Below are 19,585 nucleotides of genomic sequence, written 5' to 3'. Positions count from 1 at the left end.
TGGCCATCCAATTCTATACTATGATCCGACGGTCACAGTTAAAAGCAAATCAGGCGGGAAATCTATATAAGAAGGAACAATGAGTTTGTCGAGGTAAGTCTCTCAATCAACCTGAACACTGATACTTTTTGATTTTTACTCCATTAGAACACCTCAGAAACTCAGAAGCTCCTTCGAGCTCTGAAGAATCGTCTTCATCATTCTGATTAGACCGTCGGAGACACGACGCCGATCAAGACGATCGGCTCTGTTTCTCATTGGTGTTCTATCTTTCAGGAACGAGAGACTGATTAAGGATTAAGCAAGCCAGATTGATTCAGATCTGAGTTGGTTTGGTGCCAAGACCGCGGTTCAAGATCTCCGGCAAATCCTGCACCAACAAACCCTAATTTTGAGTTTGAAAGCCAGCTTCATGCATTCTGCCGTCACTTATTCATTTTTATTTTTATTGTAAATCTTTCAACGGACGACAAAGTAAAAAATAATAATAATACATATCTTAAACCTTACTTAGGGTGTAAAGGTGGGGAGGAGAATCTAATAAAAATCTTCTTATTTTCTCAATAAAATATGTACAATTATTGCTGTAAGATTCTTTTTCTTATTTGGGATTTTGAGAATTAGAATATACTAATATTTTGATGAGCTCAGAGCAATAATTTTTTTTTCTCTCTCTTTTAGATGGGGGAGTAGATGTGATTGGAATGTTAATTCTGTCTTTATTAAGAACCAACCTCAATAGAAAAAACGGTTGAATAATTTTATACGAGAGAACCTCAAATATATAGGTAGCATAAATCTCATGCTGTTAGGTAACTATGAACAATAAAAGAAAGATATAAAACATGGAAATACAATACATGTAAATGTTTGTATGGAAACACAACATATGAAAATGATTTAATAGAGAAACTTAATCAAGCCAAAGCCAAATTAGGATATTGATGAGATGAAAGGATGGGATTCTATGGAAAGAATTCAAATAGAAATAATGATGGATGAAAAGAATTCAAATGAGAGGATGAAATGATATAGAAAGAATTCAAATGAGATGATGAAATGATATGGACAAAATTCAAATTAGAAACAATTAGAAAAATGATGAAAAATCATCCATATCACACCTAATAGTCTTACTATTTGATCATCTATAGTTTTATCTTGTCATCAAATAGAAAAAATTACAGAAGAATGAAATAATCGACACAATATATCCTGTTGAAATGCGAGTTTGAGTGCTTGTTTACGCTTTTGAACCACACGTAGTGGTAGAATTAATGAATAAATAATAAAAAAAATTAGAGAAAAAATTTGCAGAGGTGCCTATGTGGGCCTCATCCCTATCGTGTAACTCAAATATATGGGAAAAACACATTGTTCCGTCTGATTGAAGCTGATCCAGATTCTCAAAATGTGTGGGCTTGTCAATTAGACAGTATACATAAATGAAAAAAAAAAGAAAAAAGGTAAAGAAAATCTAGCATTGGTCGGCCAGCATTTTGTGGAGGTGCCCGATTGGGTGATCACTCATTACCTTATTATTAGCATATTTACATTTTATTGGAATCGCTTTTATTTAATCCAAGAAGAGAGGAAGAGATTGTATGATGAGAACTGAGAAGCGAGCGGAAAAAAATTCCTACGGGGAAAATTTGGTGCCAAATACAGACAGCAGAGGAGGGGTCCCACTCCCAAGAGACTGAGACTCTGAGATTCCACCAAAATGGACGGAGGGTGATTTGGTATATACAGTAGCTAATCTAATCCAGTCTAACTGTTGCCTTGATCTTGATCTTGATCAATATCTCTCTCTCGGTAAATTCCATTTATAGATGACAGATAGATCAGATGGATGGATAGATAGAGGCGAGAGTACTCACGATCAAGCCGCAGTATAGGATAGCCGCTTGAACAGTGCGTGGTACTTTCAATCATTGATGCTCTGCTTCTGCTTTCAACAATTCAACAATCGAACCCCGCCACCACCACCACCATAACTCCTCAGAAAAATCAGGAAAACCAGAAAAATCAAATGCCCACGTCATCGTATTACAAGTATTAAAGTTAAAGAGTGATAGAAAGACTCTTTTTTTTTTCTTTCTTTTTTATGGTATGAGACAGAGAGAGACTCGAAGGATGTAATTTCATTCTGTCGTGACTTGCGTAAGCAACTTGGTTGCAGAGAGAGTGTGGATCCACTTTTAAGAAAACTGACACACGCGGCACAGGTTTAATATTTGGTTCTGAGTCTCCGGACTCCAGAGAGATTAGAGAGAGAGAGAGAGAGAGCCGTGCGGGTGCGGGTGCGGGTGTGGTGTTGTTCTCTAATCTCTACGCTTTTTTCTTTTCAATTCTCTTCTCTTCCTGTTTTTTTGTTTCTGCGGTCCAGAATCTCCAGATTCGAGAGGAGCAGCTGCCAAACCGATAGTTGAGACTCGAGAGATACGACCATCAAATTCTTCGGACATCTCTGTTTCAAAGGGATTACAATCTCCCACCCACAGAGGTGAGATCAATTTCCTCATCAAGAATTTCTTCTCTTCTTCTTCTTCTTCTTCTTCTTCTGTAGCTTATAATGATATCTTTCTTCTTCTATGTCTACTTTAGATCAGCCCCAAGTTCTTCCCTTCGCTTCTAGCTGTTTCATTCAGCCCCACCCCGAGCTGTGCAAAAGATTCTTCTTTCCTGAACCTGTTTAATCCTTACCCTTTTTTGGAAGTTGTTTGTTATAGTCCCCGAAAGATTTTCTTCTGTATTTTGGAAAACTTCAAATTTTTTTTCGTCCTTCCCTTTTCTCCCTCTACCTGCTTTGTTGTTGTTTTCTCCGACACTTGGGTTGAACGGATCAGAGAAATCAAGAGTTCGCAACTTAACAGCAACTGCGGCGATTTTCATGAGAAGTCGACCCCTACGTAGTTTTCTACTTTTCTTGAGGGCTCGTTAGGTGAATTCTGTTCAACATTATCGTTTTGGGAGAGCTGAGTCGCCAACCCTTTCCTTCGACACTCCGTCTTGTTGCCAGTAAAAGTTGGGAAAGGGATTGCTAACTAAAATTTAGTAGCTAAATTTATAATGATTTGGAGTTAATTGCACAATCATGTCAAATAGTGGTTACAGTAGTTCATCAAAATTTTTTTTTTTTTTTAAAATAATAATTTCACTTTCCTTCCCTTTCTACTTGCAAGTTGCAACCCAGATGGAGCCAAATATTTCATTTGAAGAAAAAGGGATAAAGATTCCAAAATGTACTAAATCACCCATTGGACTTGTAGTCTGTACTTCATGTTATACTATGCTGTTGGTGGCATTGTGTATGTGGTGTTGACTGTCATCATCTTTTTGATTGTTTGTGGAACTGGTAATGGCGGGCGTCATCCTTGACTGCTGATGAATCAAGTACGTTCCAAATAATTGTGACCAAGTGCTGACTGATTCTAGTTGAGTCAAGGAGCCCTGTCTTTTGCAACTCCTCTTTCTGGAACCAATTGTGATAATATCAAAGTGAGGACGTACATCATAGTGTTCAGTTGCATATCAATCTACCTCGTCTTTGGGATGTTTTGATCATTTTATAACCAAACACTCTTGATACTATTTTTTAAGCTCTGTTTTCCTCACTTCCTGTTGGAGACTGAGTGCACGAAAGTTTGGAGCTATGATAAAGTTCAACCATATCTCTTATTAACTATTCCTAGTTAAGTCAATTAACGGTCTCCATGAACAATTTCTTGTCTGCTCGTAAGCTGGGATTTTCCTCACTTCCTGTTGGAGGCTGAATGCATAAACTTTATAGCTATGATACAGTTCAACAATATCTCTTATTAACTATTTCTAATTAAGTCAATAAACGGTCTTCAAGAACAATTTCTTGTCTGCTCGTAAGTTGGGATTTTCCTCACTTCCTGTTGGAGGCTGAAAGCATTGAAGTTGATTAATGTTCTTTCATGAAAAATTTCTTATCTGTTCACAAGCTGGGATTTTTCTTTTCTGGGTCACTGAACTAAGGGACTTCTTTTTCTTAGTGCAGGTCATGTGTTTGCCATGGTTTTCTGCCTGTCCTTCTGGTGGCAATATAACGCTGGGTTTACTTAAATGTATCTAAGACCTTCATTCTTTATGTGGCTGGGTAAATATTTCATTATATCATCTTGTTAAAAGAAATTGTTGTTGAGGGGAATCAATTTCAGGAATGGGTGAATGAGTGTCTTTGTTGGGGAACACTTTTGATATTGTAGAAACAACCTTTTGATTTTTTTTGTTCATGGAACTCTTGTGGAAACATTTAAGTAATGTTGTAGCCATCCAGTGGGCTTGTACTAAGAAATAAACTCATTTTCAGATATTATATGTAATTTAATTCAATTTTGTTCTTCTCTATCTCTTCCTGCTTCGTGATTTCAGTGAGTGGATAAACATTTGGACTCAACTAAAGACCATGAACCGTCCCGGCATGATTACAATTAAACAGAGCGAGTCTCCTAAGACAGTGACCCATAACTATCCCCAAATTCATCATGTATTCAATGGTGAATCTAAAGGACAACATCTATTGGATGATGATAGTTCATCTGGGTGTTTGCCCTCTTACATACAAAATGAATCACTCAATGCCCCTAGTCTTGAGAGAGCATCCTCATATCTAAGGCAGAAGTTAAGCCCAAGCCCTGAATTAAATGGCCCTGCCTCTCCTGGTTCTCATCTCCAACATCCCAAAAGCATGTTTTCTCGGTCTTCTGCTTTCTGTACAAGTTTATATTTATCTTCTTCAATAAACTCTGAGACCAGTCGACAGCTTGGCAACCTACCCTTTCTGCCTCATCCTCCAACTTGTAACCAAACCACTGCTGCTGTTCATTCATCAAAATCCCCAATGCTCTTGAGTGGGGATTTTGGCAACCAAGGTGATGAAGATAGCTCGGAGGATCTGATGAAGGACTATCTTAATTTTTCGGGAGAGTCTTCAGATGGTGGCTTTCATGGTGCAAATTATGCGAATGAGAGTTTAACATTCACTGAGCAGCTGGAACTGCAGATGTTGTCTGAAGAGCTTGACATAGCTATCACAGGCAATGCAAAAAATCCCAGGCTTGATGTGAGTGCTTTTGACCCACAACTTTTCATTATGTTCTTAAGCATTTTTCAAATTGCTTTCAGAATCAATTTATTTTTTATTTTTGTTGTTGTTCCTTTGTTTTATACTCTACTCTTGTATTTTCGTATAAGAAATTCAAGATGACTCCTGGTAGATCTACTGAAAGATCAGAGCACCCTTATTGCCAGCGAGATTTGATAGCCAATAACTGATAAGATTGTACAATCCTTCTATCCATAAATGTATCTTCGAGCCATCCAGTATATCTTCTATTTGTTTGAAAATTTGAACATCATTGATGGTTAGATTCTTCAGTTGCATCAGAACTGTGACAGGTCATTTGAAGAACAATTGGGTTTCTTTCCTTAATTTTAGTCATTTAGAATGCTTTGTCATCGGCATGGTGCCCTGATCTATTCAGTGTGTACCTTAGCTTTCTTCTATGTTAATTATCGGTGTACAAACTCTAGTCACAACATCCTGTGATGAAACATTGGGTTTTATTTGATGCAGGAAATATATGAGGTGCAAATTTCATCAGTTCCTACAACTGGACTGGATTGCAAGCAAGATCTTGAACCTACGATTTCACCACTTGATGATCAGATCCATCGAAATCATCCAACTTCTGTAGCTGCCACTGCACACAAGCCAAGAATGAGATGGACGCCTGAGCTTCATGAACGTTTTATTGAAGCTGTGAACAAGCTTGATGGGGCTGAAAGTAAGCAACAACCTTGTTGAATGAGCTTATACATTCGAAAAAGTTTTTTGTGCCATTTCATGAACTCAAGCTTGAGATTTGGATCTTGTCCTGGACCCTGGTTGCAATGATAATATCATATGAAAATATCAAGGTTCCGATGCAATACTGGAAATTTGTGTGAGGTGTAGCTGCAACTGCAAAAAACTTCTAGTTTTCTCTGAAGGAATGCAATTCCTTTAATATCAGTTAATATTTGAACTTTGCAGATGTCTCACATGCTTCTTTGTTAAATGCAGAGGCAACCCCTAAGGGAATATTGAAGCTTATGAATGTTGAGGGTTTGACCATCTACCATGTCAAAAGTCATCTGCAGGTTATTTGTATTGTCTGTTAAACATTGGGATAGTTTCTATGCCATTGAGCTTATGTTTTCATTTGTTTATGATTTGCAGAAATACAGACTGGCAAAGTATATGCCAGAGGCAAAAGAAGGTGAAACTTTTTACCTTATGTTACTGGTGGCTCTTCTGAATCTAGTATATATAGCATCATTTTACAACTACATCAATAATAAAACACTATATGATGCTTGGTAGTGACCAAGTGGTTATGGGTTGGATTTTGGAAACAACCTGTGTGTGAAAGCAAGGTGAGGATGTCTGCATTATGACCCTCCTCAGAACTTGCAGTGGCAGGAGTGCACTGGGTATGCCCTTTATATGATGCTGAGTACTATCCATGTCCTCCATAATTTGGTCCTTACTCCTTATTGACCAATGGTCCTATTTATTCAATGGGCGGATAACTTCTTTAACACTTAACAAGAGTAGTTTAACCAACCCAAGAATTCTAGGGGAAGTGGGAAGTAGATTTTGGTAACATTCCTTCCTTGATTTGTTACTTGGTATATGGTTTGTTTCAAGTAATATGGGTCGAATACACATCCGAAAGTAAGAAGAGAAGGTAGTTTAACCAACCCAAGAATTATTAAGTGTTGATGGGGCAGTCTGAGAAATGGAATGGTGCTACTAAAATGTATTATCAGGCAATTGAAGTGGTCCATGTTCTCCTCTTCATCTTCCTTTTCCTGGTGTTGAGGATTTGGTATGTCAACTGGCTGGTTTGACCGGCATGATAGGCTTTGGAGACCCAAACCCAAAAAGCACCGGTCCAATGTTTTTGATCCAACAAGGGTTGGAATTAGTTATTTAATATGTTAATACTTAAGTCTTGTATTTGTTTCAGGTTGTGAATTAGAAGTAAGATTTCCAAGTTTTTCAATTTCATGGTTTGATTGGAAGTCATGCTATTTTCCCTTCAAATAATTGCATGTAACCCAAAGAGTGGGCAGTGGTGTTAGTTGATTAAAAGTTTTTTCACTTTTGTGAGCATGTGATTGTGTCATCTCTTTCCCCTTCCGCTGGAACTAGTGTCTTCTTCAAAACCAACCTCACCAGCATGGGTTGCCTTCTGTATGAGCAGTCTGGATTGACAGGTTATTTGGACAACCCCTGTGGAGAAGTGGTGGTTAGATGTGCTTACTCATCCATGTTGGGAGGGAAAAAATGCCTTTTCTTTGTCTGGTTTACTGGGTTCTCTTTCTTGGTGTTATTGGTGCTTTGTGTTGAAATGTTATGTTCCAACTGATGGGTTGAGTTCATAGGGTTCTGTTCTGATAGGTTTCACATCCTCAGTTTTTAACCTTTCTGTTCTTTGAACCCATCTCAACAGCCTCACCTGATTTGAGCCTGTCCTATTGACATGATTTTACCAACATTCAGATCCATAGATTTCAACCATGATTGGTATCATTCTGTCTTAATAAAATTTTGTATTATCTTTATTTGGTCTCTATTGGTCATCATTGCTATCTAGACATACATATTCTACTTCTATGCACAAATTCCTCCATATTCTGCCTGTTAATAGGTGATCTTACTCAATTATGCATGTGGTAGATTTTGGCATGCCAAGTTAAGGGTTTTTATTTATATTTTTGTTCTTTAGTTTGCCTGGGGGATGGGATTGGGTGGGTTTGTTTGTTTGTTTCTTCTTTCCTGTTCTTTTTTTTTTTGGCTGGGGGTGGGGGGTGTTCGTTGGGGGCACTTTGAGCTAGGATTACTCGAAGTATTTCTTTTAAGATGGAACTTTGCATCACAGAAGGCCTCTTGTCGGTCTAGATCTTGGGTTTTGAAATGGATCTATATACATCAGAAACGAATCTCTCATCTCCCAGATTTATACTATGTCTAGAAAGGGAATATCTCTTTCCTCTTAGATCTGTCTCTATGATGTGTACTTTTTGGGTGGAGTGTGAAACACAATCTTGATATAGGAATTGGCTGGGTGGTAGCTGCACCTATCCGGGTTGGTTTGCGAATGAGGGAACCAGTGATGTCAAGAAGGATGTTTTCCTGTAAATGATCACAGGGAACAGGTTTTCATCTCTATTCATTCCATCCAGTCTGCTGTTGGCTGCCACGTGGCAGTTCTATTAGTGCTTATTACTGTTCACATTCTCATCATTGAAACCCAAAATCTGCAAGATGTAAAGAGAATGTGTCAAAACTTGCTTGAGAAGTCGGTTCTGTTTCAGAATCTGAAACCTATAATTAAATTAGGAGAATAACCCTACACATGGTGGCTATATGGATGAACTGAGCCACTATTGACCTGTGGCCTGTCCAGAGAACTTCCAAACTATCCAATGATCAGAATAGCCCAATCAAACGTTATAGAACAAATGGTGCCAAAAAATTTCTGTTTTCATGTATTGTAAGCTGATATTATTGTCTAGTTTTTGTGATACCAATGCAGAGCCTCTCACAATGTTTATTGTTAATATTATTATTATTTTTTTTCATTTTTGAAGGCAAGAGAACTTCATGCTCTGAAGAAAAGAAGATGGCTTCAACTGAATGTGATGCACGTGTGAAAAGGTCAATAACACCTACCCCCTGTTTCTTTCCATAATCGGTCAATCATACAAAGAAATTAATAAATAGTTGTACTCTACCTCATTACAGGAGCCTACAAGTCACAGAAGCTTTACGCATGCAAATGGAAGTTCAAAAACAACTTCATGAACAGCTTGAGGTAAGTGATATTTCGATGGATCCAGGCTATGTTTGGAAATTTTGCTTTTTCAAATTTTGATGTTTTCATTCATTTCGCAGAGGTTGAAAGCTTTTACTGCATGCTCAGTGCTGTATGGTTGGTCATTTAATTTGTATTGTGTTCTCAACTGCATTCTGTTGGTTCTAATCCATTTGCTCAGTATTTTGATGATGGATGAAGAATTAATCCATGTTTGAGGAAGTGAGTTTCTCTAATGGTAGTCGGAATTTTTGTTTTTCCTCCATAATTTATTCAAACCCACAAATTATAAGTCTCAATTTTGGGTTCAAATATATTTTACTTGTAACAGTTTCTTGGTAAGAGGTGGATCTTTTATTAGTTTGTCCTTCATTACGAAATCTGAAAAGTGAGATATTTCACTGGTGGTTTGAGTAGAGCTTGATTAGGGAAGTATTTCTGTTTGAGGGGTGTGGCTTCGGGTGGCAACCCAGGAGCTTGAATCTTTTATAATCGAGTAGTACCTCTTTAGTTTTAGTGAGAGACAGAACTCATCAATTAGTGTAGGCAACGTGGTTAACAAACTGCTTAAGATCCTTTTATATGGTTGCTTGCCATTCTTATTTGATTGCATTTTTACTGAGTTTTTGTTGTAGTCAAAGACTTTGCCTATGGAATTTTTTCTCTTTAACAGTATGAGCTCTTGAGATTTGTGACAGTTCCGTTTTGCTTGTTGGTAGATCTCTCTTTTTTCTTATGGCTTTTGTATTAATTTACTTTTCTTTGTTGTTTTTGCAGGTACAGAGGACTCTTCAATTGCGTATAGAGGAACATGCAAGGTATTTGCAGAAGATTTTAGAAGAACAAAAGAAGGCTGGTGGTACGTTACTCGCTGCTTGTGAGCTGCCAAACCTGCCATCATTGAGTAGCCCACAACCAGAATCTGAACCAAAGCTTGAGTCTTCATCGACCTGTGTGTTGCCACGACCAGATTCCAGAATGGAGTCCTCAACTCTAGTGGCAAAGCATAAAGCTACATATCGTATTCAATCTGAGCAGGCAACTTGTCGTAAAGAAGTTCATTGTGAAGCCAAGCTGGAAATAGATTCTGGCGAGACTCTGATTGAAAATCCTGGACAGTGACTCTTCAGATGGTGCTTGAAAAATTTGTTTGAGAAATGCCTCTCCCTCTTTGTACATACCATGTAAAATCATAGAGTTAGAGAACACGAGATAAAAGTGTTGTTAAGTGGAAATTTGTGTGAATCTTCAATTTAGCAGGCAAACAGAAAAATGTGTGTTTTAGAACCTGAACAGCTGTTGTGTCAGTGTCTAATTTAGCCATTGTAAATTAAGTTACTACGCCAGAGTCCGACTTTATTATCGATTGAGAGTAGGCTGTGAGGCTGTGAGGCTCTGAGTCTCTCGATTTATACGTAGAAAGCCTTGACAGAAAGAAAAAAAGATAAACCACTCAATCCGTTTTTGCTACTCTCTTTTAAGATAGATGATCAAGGATTGGGTTTCTGAGGATAACTAAGAAAACGATAACAGTGGATGGAAGACAGAGAAAGCAGATAGATAGATAGATCAACGGGAATAGAGAAACGTGTGAGAATTCGTTCATGACGTCAGACGGAGGAAAGCTCGAGTTTTTAAGCTGATTGATTTTGATAATTAATACCTACCTGTGATTCTGTGAATCTGTGATTCTGTGAATGAATTCCTCTTAATTCTTAAATTTATTTTTGGCCTTTCTTTTCCAGTACCTGATGGTTGACTGACTGACTCTGAGGAAAACGAAAAAGTGTCAGGGAAAGAATGCTACGAGCAGTTCTGATCTCCTAAACTAAGACGGTCTCCTTCTACGGTTAGATTGGAATATTTTGATGTGCAATCCTTACCTGACCACGCAAAGCAAGAGTAAGAGCAAGAGCAAGCTGGGGGAGTTAATATAATTAATTATAATTAATGAGGACTAATGGATCAGTATTTACCAATTTTACATTTTTCTTGGTTGGGCAAATGTAGTTTGCCTTATTTCCTTTTTGTCCAAGATTCACTCCACGCTTGAGACATGAGAGTATGATGAGACTTGAGACTCGAGACTCGAGACTTGAGAGAGCAGAGGGCTTGGTTTGGAGCAACGGGACTCTGTTTTCCTCTCTCTCTCTCTCTCTCTCTCTGTTCCTATTTACCGCTAATAAATGAATAGATGAAAAACAAAAAGGGCAAAGAAAGCTTCAATTCAGATGGATCCCAAACGAGTCTGTCCTTTTTGACTCCTCCTCCTCCTCTTCCTGCTGAGTCCCGTGATTCCTGACTGGGAGTGGGGGATGCGCGACCAGCGAGCCAAGGGAGCATTCGACGGCAGCAAGTCTAGGGCTCTTTAATTAATATCTTCTAGGTTTCCCCATTTTGATTTTTGAAGATTTCTCTGTTGTGTTAATGCTAACGAAAGGCGGAGCGGACCTGCGGCGGGAAACCAACTAATTTCGTCTTCTTTGAAAGGTCATATCTTCTTCTTCTTCTCCTTCTCGATGCTTTTCTCTGCTATGATATCTATACATATTCTGTTTTATTAACGCCGCCACAAAATAGAAATAGTGTGTGTGTCTCAGTGTTTCTAATCTTTCCTTAAAACGGAGAACGCAACGCATCATACCGTACCTTGCCTTGCCTTGCCGTTCTCTGCTATTTTTAAGTCTTTTCCCATCCCTGTCTCTGTTTCAGTGATTTCTTTAGCGTTTTACTGGTTAGATGAAGTTCTATAACGCTGTCCTCTGCAGGTTTTTCGCTTCACTAATGGCACTTTCTTTTTCATCAAGAAATTCAGGGGGAAAAAAAAAAAAAAAGGCATTTTCTTTTATTCTATCATTTCCTCTCCCTCTCCTGTGTAAGGCTTTTCAGATTGTCGATTCATTCAGACTTTTTCTTTTTTCTCCCTTTTTCGGGTAATCACTTTTCAGACTTAACATAGGTTACTGAGGAAGTAAAAGTGCCATAATTCATTCAGACTCAAAAATTTGGTTTTTGTTGGGTATACCCAGCAATGGCTTTGACAGCCTCCATCATGATCCATATGCTCCATCCTCACTTCTCTTGATTGATACAGGCAGTACAAAGAATACCGCAATTAACTTTTTCATCCTTCTTTTTAAGGTTCTAGCAAATCCTTCCTACCCTTTCGCTGAAGTTGACAATTATTTCATACCAATCCTTTCTTTTACTAATGCCTGTTTCATAACAAGGGTTTTGGGGTGTGTCACCGCAACAAAGCTTTTAAAGCGTGCCTTCAATTAAGGGAGCCCCTGAGCCTTGCGAATGAAATTCCTATAAGTCCTATTGTTTTCTCTTTGCATTTTTTGCACGTTCATGCTTTTGCTTGGCCTGGGTTCCTTTTATTCTTGATAAAACCTCTTCTTATGCTGACTCTGTCGTGCAACACTGGTAGATATTATCTTACTTCACCTTCTTTTTCTTTTACTGGTTGCAGGTATATATTATTTGGTGCAACAATCCCAGTATGGATCAATTTTGAATTGTTTGGACCACCTTCATTGTGGGGCCGGAGAAAGTTGAAAGTGAGGTTTTAATGGGATTGTGACATCTGTTTTATAGTCAATTTGGGTTGCAGCTTCAGAATTTCGTTGCAGGTGGCTGAGTACCATGGACTGAAAGGTTGTGGGATTCTGTTGGTGTGATACAGATTCTTTTCATCCTTTTGGCAGTCTCTTTAATTTAAACTATGGTTACAGCGCATTGGTTTTTATTATTGTCATGAACAATGACTTTTCCATCAATTGAATGTTGCGTAGTTGATTTCAGGATTACTTAGAAGTTCAATGTGGATTTTATTTTTTTGGGTATAACCTGCATCCTGTTCTTGAACTATTCATTTAGAATGGCTACAAGTGAAGTGTCAAACAACGTTCATGATCATGGGACACCTGTTGATGAAAAAAAGAAGAGAGTTAGATGCAACTACTGTTCCAAAGAAGTGAGCGGTTTCAGCCGCCTTAAGCAGCACTTAGGAGGCATACGTGGTGATGTACTACCATGTCAAGAGGTTCCCGTAGATGTAAGGGTTCAAATGAGAAACAGCTTACTTGCAAGAAAGAAAGGGGATCTGAGTAGGGAAGTTGACACACTTTGCCACCCAGATTTACCGTGGAGGAGGAACTGGTGTACTAAGACTTCCAGTGACAACCATTCCCATGGTGAATCTGCCAAGAACAGTGTCTTGGGGAAGAGAGAGCACATATCAGTGGACTCTCTGCATGAGGAAGATCCGGAAGATGTTACCCACACAAGGGGAGATTCCTTTCCGGTGACAAAGAACGAAGATGGAATGCAAAACTTGTCAAGGAATGCTCAGAGGTCCATTGGCAGATTCTTTTATGAAACTGGTATTGATTTCAGCTTGGCCGAGTCACTTAGCTTTCGGAGAATGGTAAGTGATATCCTAGGTAGTGGTAGTATTGCCTATAATACTCCCAGTTCTCAGGAACTTAAAGGGTGGATCCTGTGGGAGGAGGTAAAAGAGATTCAGCAGTATGTGAAGGAGGTCAGGCATTCATGGGGAAGTACAGGGTGCAGCATTTTGTTGGATGGCTGGACTGATGAGAAGGGCCGGGAACTGATTAACTTTATTGTGGATTGTCCACGTGGCCCTATCTTCCTGAGGTCTGCCAATATTTCAGGTTCTGATGGGGATGGAAGTTCTTTAAAGTCGGCAATTGATAAAGTTATTGAGGAAGTCGGGGTAGAGAATGTGGTTCAAATTATCACGTACTCAACAGCAGGTTGTATGGAGGATCTTGGCAAACTGTTGATGGAGAAATACAGGACTATATTTTGGACTGTATGCGCTTCTCATTGCATAGAGCTGATGATAGAGAAGATTGGGAGGATGTTTCCCATTAAAGAAGCATTGGGCAAGGCAAAAATTATTACAAAATTTGTTTACAGTCATGCAACTGTGTTGATGCTTATGAGAAACCATACTTTTGGGCAAGACCTAGTTAAGACGTCCAGGTTTAAGTCTGCAATGCCATTTTTAACGTTGGAGAGTATTGTAACCCAAAAGGAGAATTTAAAGAATATGTTCACTTCATCCGCATGGGAAACTTCAATTTGGGCTTCTAAAAGCGAAGGAAGGAGAGTAGCTAAATTGATGGAGGACCCTTCATTCTGGAGTGATGCTAGGATGGCTTTGAAAGCAGCCGTTCCACTTCTGCGGGTCCTGTCCCTGATTGATGGAAAAGATCATAAAGCTCAGGTGGGTTTCATATATGAAACGATGGATCAAGCTAAGGAGACAATAAAAGAAGAGTTTAAAGGCAAGAAAACAGTGTATAAGCCTTTCTGGGAACTTATTGATGGGGTTTGGGACAATCATCTTCATAGCCCCCTCCATTCAGCTGGCTACTTTCTGAACCCAAGTCTCTTTTATTCAAGTGATTTCTTTGCTGATGCTGAGGTGGCTAGTGGGCTTTTGTGCTGTATTGTCCGTATGGTGGAGGATCGAAATATCCAGGATTTAATAACATTGCAGCTGGATGAGTATCGAGCTGCCAGGGGTCTATTTGGTCAGGGGAGCGCTGTTGAGCAGAGAACAAAGATGACCCCAGGTTTGTAGCATATGTCCTCTTCACAGCTTCATTTCTAATTCTATAAAATTTTCTTAAAAAAGGCAATGTCTAATTGTAGTTTTACTGCAGCTTTGTGGTGGTCCTGCTTTGGAGGGAATTGCCCCGAACTGCAGAGAGTTGCCATCCGAATTGTAAGTCAGACATGTACTGGGGCATTAAGATATGAGCTGAAGAAGGATTTGCCTGAGAAGCTGCATACCAATGGAAGGAACCGTATAGAACAAAGGCGATTAGATGATCTGATATTTGTTCATTACAATCTCCGGTTGCGGAATTTCACGTCGGTCAGAAATGGGGATAACAGTAATTATGTGGTTGATGAGGTTGACCCAATGAGTGACTGGATCGTGGAGGGAACTCAAAATATAGCTTCTTCTCAAATTAATGATTCATGTTGGATGGATTTTGATTTCGGGGATGAAGAAGGGGACGGGGATCGGGACAGGAATAAGGACCCCCTTCCAAGTTCCATCAATGAGGAACATTCTAGTTTTCAACCAAAAGAGGAGTTTTGATGCCATGGTATTGAAAATGGACAGAGACAGGACGATGGACAACTGAAGTGATACTGATGCTGAATTGAAAGCAGCTTGCATTTGCAAACAAGTTTCTGTTAGTAGCCTTTTACTTTTTTGCACTTTTAGGTAAGTTTTTAGCTTTGAGTTTTTGTATACTTTTTGCTGATAGCAAGTGACAATGTACAGTTTTCAGTACAAACATATTGGTGGTAATAATGTTTTATTTTCTGGAAGGTGAATTGGACAATGGTGGTTTTTGTGGGGGGAATGCATGAAAGCTTTGAGAATCAGTGCAGTTGGAAGATTTTATAATCAATACCCAGGCATCCATCCGGTTCTCAAATGAATAGGGCCAGCCGGCTGGCCAGGGGTAGGGCCTAAAAATGGTCTACTATATTTTAGATTGAACTGGAAATCGGAATTTTGCATTTGGGACATAGGAATGACTATCATCATGTTTGGTGAAAGTTTAATTAACCCTATGGATGCCTTTTGGCGATATGGAAACCCATCATGTATTCCTGTTCTTAATTCCTAGCTAGGAAAATGGGAATTTTTTTTATTAATTTTTAAAATTTATATTTATTTATATTCTTTTGGAGAAAGGGAGGTTTTATTAGGAAATTACAAGATTACAATCGGTGGAATTGTCTTCTGTTGGCATCATTCCATTCCTAACTAGCTAGAGTGGGATAACGGCAACGGAAGGACACGCACGGCAAGGTGGACTCCCTGTGGGGAATCAAGGAATCTGGCAAGGAAGTCAGTACATGAATTGATCTTGTGGACATGGTGCAAAAAAGTACCATTTGTAAAAAAATTCTTGAGCTCCCTAATCGCGTTTGGCATACTCTTTGCTTCTCCAAAGGGAACATACGTCAGCGTTCCCTCCAAGGTTCCTGGCTAGGTCCACTTGAACAAGTTGCTATGGCTACTCAAAATTCTCCTTCCCGTACTGATTGTAAGGGTCTTAATCGATCGTGCTAACATTGTAATTTTTGTAATATGAGCAGTCATTCAGATTCACATTGTTGCAAATGACATGGTTACTTACCCCCTCCTAACCGGACTCCTCGCACAAGTTTCGATCCACTACCACTAAACGTTCTCCTGTTGCGTACTTGACCCAGACCAGTGAGTCTGTGTACTGTTCCAAACCTATCTGCCGAGCAAATCCAACAGCTTTTATCTCTCCTTTTCACTTAGTAATATCCATCCCTAAGCAAATGTTGCAGGTACTGCTCTTCTTGTCACACCCCATCTCTTATTATGGATTATTGATATTAGGGCCACATACCATATGGTCTTTAATCACATTTTATTTGTGTGAAATACCTCGGATTTCTATCCCTTTAACCCATGGTTTTAAGATTGAATCTGGGCCTTGATTCGGCGACAATCGTGGACCATTCAATTCGAGCCCGAAGGATTGGAAATTGATCAAATGTTGGTGGATGACCCTTGTAATGACTCAAAAACTCTTCTAGATTTTAAATGAAGAGAGAAGATTAGTCTCGATAGTGTAAAAAGGGTAATTTTGGAATATCTGTAGATCAGTGATGGAGACTCCGATTGACGCGAGTGACGCATTCCTATAATGCTCTTGGCTCTTTCCCGATTACTGATTTACATATTTAGGGCATGTCTAGAAGTGTTTGGTTAGGTGACCTCATGAGTACTACTACCCTTTCGGCAGGGGTATTGAAGCCGGTTAACCCGTGATGTTAGTGGCTGGGTCCTGTGTGTCAAGCAGGCCCACTGTCATCATGAGATGGTAGGGTTGCATATAATAGACAAGGGCTCATGGGCGCTCAAGACCGGTGAAATGACCTGTGAGAGGACATGGAGAGCATCCTGTCCATTATATGTGGATGACCATAGGGTTAGGGGTCAACGTAGTCCGAATTGGTTGGTGCCATAGGATACGTTGACTTTAGGTGGGAAAGTATCGAACCAACAGGGCACTAAGCATGAGGGGAGATATTGGATACTGAACCGAGTTGGTTGGTGCCATAGGGGAAGTATCTATACCACATGTAGTACGAGACCGTATGACTTTGCATTGGCCTAGGATTATCCTTGACATGCGCCAGATCTTATACCAATGGTGATGTGAGAGAGTGGTGACCTAATCCCCAACCATGGCTTGACACGACTTTACACAACAACCGCGGAGAACCCAACATACGTGCATCAGAGCCGTGAGGGAAGAGTGATGAGACCGCCCAAAAAAGACTGGTGTATGACTTAATGCGTGTCTACCATAGAGACTTCATGATATAGTTAGGAGCATAATCATTCATATATCATATCATTGTCATTAATTACATTATCGATATTCATATTGTATGTGTGGTGTGAAATCTTGTGAATGAATGCATGATATGATGTTGAGTTGACCTCACTGAGTTCTGTTGAACTCATTCCTTTTATATGTCTTTTTCTATTAGATTATACTGCAGGTTATGAGGACTTCTTTCGAATGGAGGATTCGTTGCTAGTATATCTTCTTGAAGGAGTGACCGAAGAAGAAGTGGACGCACATGGAGCTTCATACCAGTATCAAGACTGTTCTTTTGGATTGGATTCCATTAGAGAACTATTTTAGTTTATTTTTTCGCTGCGAATAAAACTACTCTGTCTTCTTTTCAAAACTCTGATGTTATACTTTTATTTTGAAGTAATGGATGATTGTATCCATTATTTCAGTTTTGATAACTTTATATGAGAAACTTGATTTATTCTTGTCCATTTAATTATACTATATCATGTTTTGTATGGATTTATCACTGAACTTAGATCTGGCGGTGTATCATGTTTTGTATGGATTTATCACTGACCGGATCCGGCTGGGTGGGGTGTGACAGTAGTGGTATCAGAGCCTAGGTTCATACAAGTCCTAACATTATATGATACAGTAGGGGCATTCTGAGTCATCGATCCATAAATGACTCTACTTAATAGAAGTGAATAATAGGCTCAACATGAACTTAGAAAAATTATCATAATTGTTGTATAATGTACCGACTGGAATAAGATACAATAAATATATGAAACACAAAGTCATGAAGGTCATTAATTAAACAAAAACATAAAGCACAATAAAGCATGTGAAATACTAAAGTGCATAATTGATAAAATACTTAGATTCTAAAACATCATAACCCAATATCAAGTGAAAAAGCATGACAAACACGCATAATAAAACATGTGTTTGAAACATAATAAAGCCGAGTGAAGTTACCCGGTATATCTGTGATAGTAGAAGGTAGAGTCAAGGTTGTTAATGCTTGGGTGGAGGTTGAGGCATTTTGGACGAAGGAAGTTTTCCGAATTTTCTCCCTCAATTTCTCTGTGTTGGTGATGATCCACTTTGAAGTGTCTGAAGATATGGGTCAAGAGACACCCGTACCCAAGGTTGGATACCTTGGGATGCTGCACTGTGAATGGTATATGTGAGATCAATGGGGATATCTCACATATAAGCGAAGATGATGTGTGGAGAAAGTTTGCATTTGATTTCGCGTTCAAGCGTCGCATGGAGTTAGATCTAACCTAGAAGTATAGTAGAACCACCCCCAAGGCAAGAGTGAGGGTGAGAGAAGGTGAAAAAAAAAAAAAAAGTGGTTTTGGGCTGTAGGCGCACGTGCGCGCGCAGCAGACACGTCCGCGCGCGCGCCAGCGCAGCCTGCGCAGACGGCTGCGCCAGCGGGCAGTGCCCCGCGTGCGCAGCGCGCAAGGAGGTTTTCAAAATTTTTTTTTTCTGTTTTGGCAGGTCTCTGATTCCAGAGACCTACCGGGTGGGTGGCCGGGCGCTTGAAGCCTCCGGCCCAACCCCCCATGGGTTTTAATAAAAAAAAGAAAAAAAAATTATTAAAAAAAAGAAAAAAAAACTTTTTTTTTTCTGGGACGCTGTTCTTAGAGACCCTGGGTTTTAAAAAACTAAATAATATATATTTATATATATAAACAAAATATAAAATTAAATATATAAATATAAATTTAAAAAAAAAGCATTTTTTTCGGCCCTTGATTTCAAAAACTTCCCTGTTCCCAAAAAAAAAAAAAAATTTGAAAGAAATTTTTTTCTTTTTCTTTTTGGCATGTGATTTCAAAAACTACCCTTGGTTCCTTAAATTTTTTTTTTATTTATTTCAAAGACTGGGTAATTATTTATTATTTTTTTAAAACAAAAGGAAAAAAAATAAAAAAATTGGGTCCTAATTTTAGAAACCCTTAGTCCTCTTGGGGAAAAAAAAAATTTGAAATTATTATTTTTTTTCTTTCTCTTGGCCCTCTTATTCCAAAGACCCCATGGTATTTATTAAAAAGAAAATTTTGGAAAGCTTCTAAGCACTTCTATTGGTTTCCAATAATATATATATATATATATATATATAAGATTTAATTAAAATTTCGGGGACCTTTTAAGCGCTTCAATTGATATTTATTCTTGCCTTAAGCTCAAATGGTTGGTTGGTTTGCTAGTGGTTATTACAAGAGATGGATGTCTTGGACTTGTGCATTTGTGAAGTTGGAT

General features: G+C 38.8%; 2 protein-coding genes across 5 annotated transcripts; both read left to right on the top strand.

The window, feature by feature from the left end:
- Window positions 1-2,131: 2,131 nt before the first annotated feature.
- LOC149016707 (myb-like HTH transcriptional regulator family protein) lies at window positions 2,132-10,466 on the top strand. Of its 4 annotated transcripts, XM_089154784.1 has the most exons (9): window positions 2,132-2,506; window positions 4,028-4,126; window positions 4,402-5,092; window positions 5,606-5,816; window positions 6,095-6,171; window positions 6,251-6,290; window positions 8,671-8,737; window positions 8,825-8,894; window positions 9,672-10,466. In XM_089154784.1, exons 3-9 carry the CDS (start codon window positions 4,436-4,438, stop codon window positions 10,014-10,016), a joined length of 1,467 nt encoding a protein of 488 aa, XP_089010910.1. In that variant the 5' UTR covers window positions 2,132-2,506; window positions 4,028-4,126; window positions 4,402-4,435; the 3' UTR covers window positions 10,017-10,466. The 4 variants fall into 4 exon arrangements, with proteins under 4 accessions (XP_089010910.1, XP_089010912.1, XP_089010909.1 ...); XM_089154786.1 differs by lacking the exon at window positions 4,028-4,126; XM_089154783.1 differs by having other exon boundaries at window positions 4,028-5,092; window positions 9,672-10,465.
- Window positions 10,467-10,918: 452 nt separating this feature from the next.
- LOC149016706 (uncharacterized) lies at window positions 10,919-15,318 on the top strand. The gene is made up of 3 exons (XM_089154782.1): window positions 10,919-11,384; window positions 12,370-14,506; window positions 14,597-15,318. The coding sequence occupies exons 2-3, from the start codon at window positions 12,778-12,780 to the stop codon at window positions 15,040-15,042; spliced, it is 2,175 nt and encodes a 724-aa protein (XP_089010908.1). The 5' UTR covers window positions 10,919-11,384; window positions 12,370-12,777; the 3' UTR covers window positions 15,043-15,318.
- Window positions 15,319-19,585: the final 4,267 nt, after the last annotated feature.

Source organism: Hakea prostrata, chromosome 5, assembly GCF_041222555.1.
Source record: "Hakea prostrata isolate BN-2017 chromosome 5, UWA_Hpros_2, whole genome shotgun sequence".
NCBI lineage: Eukaryota > Viridiplantae > Streptophyta > Magnoliopsida > Proteales > Proteaceae > Hakea > Hakea prostrata.
Note: the sequence above shows the minus strand (reverse complement) of the source record. Positions and strands in the feature narration are given on the sequence as shown.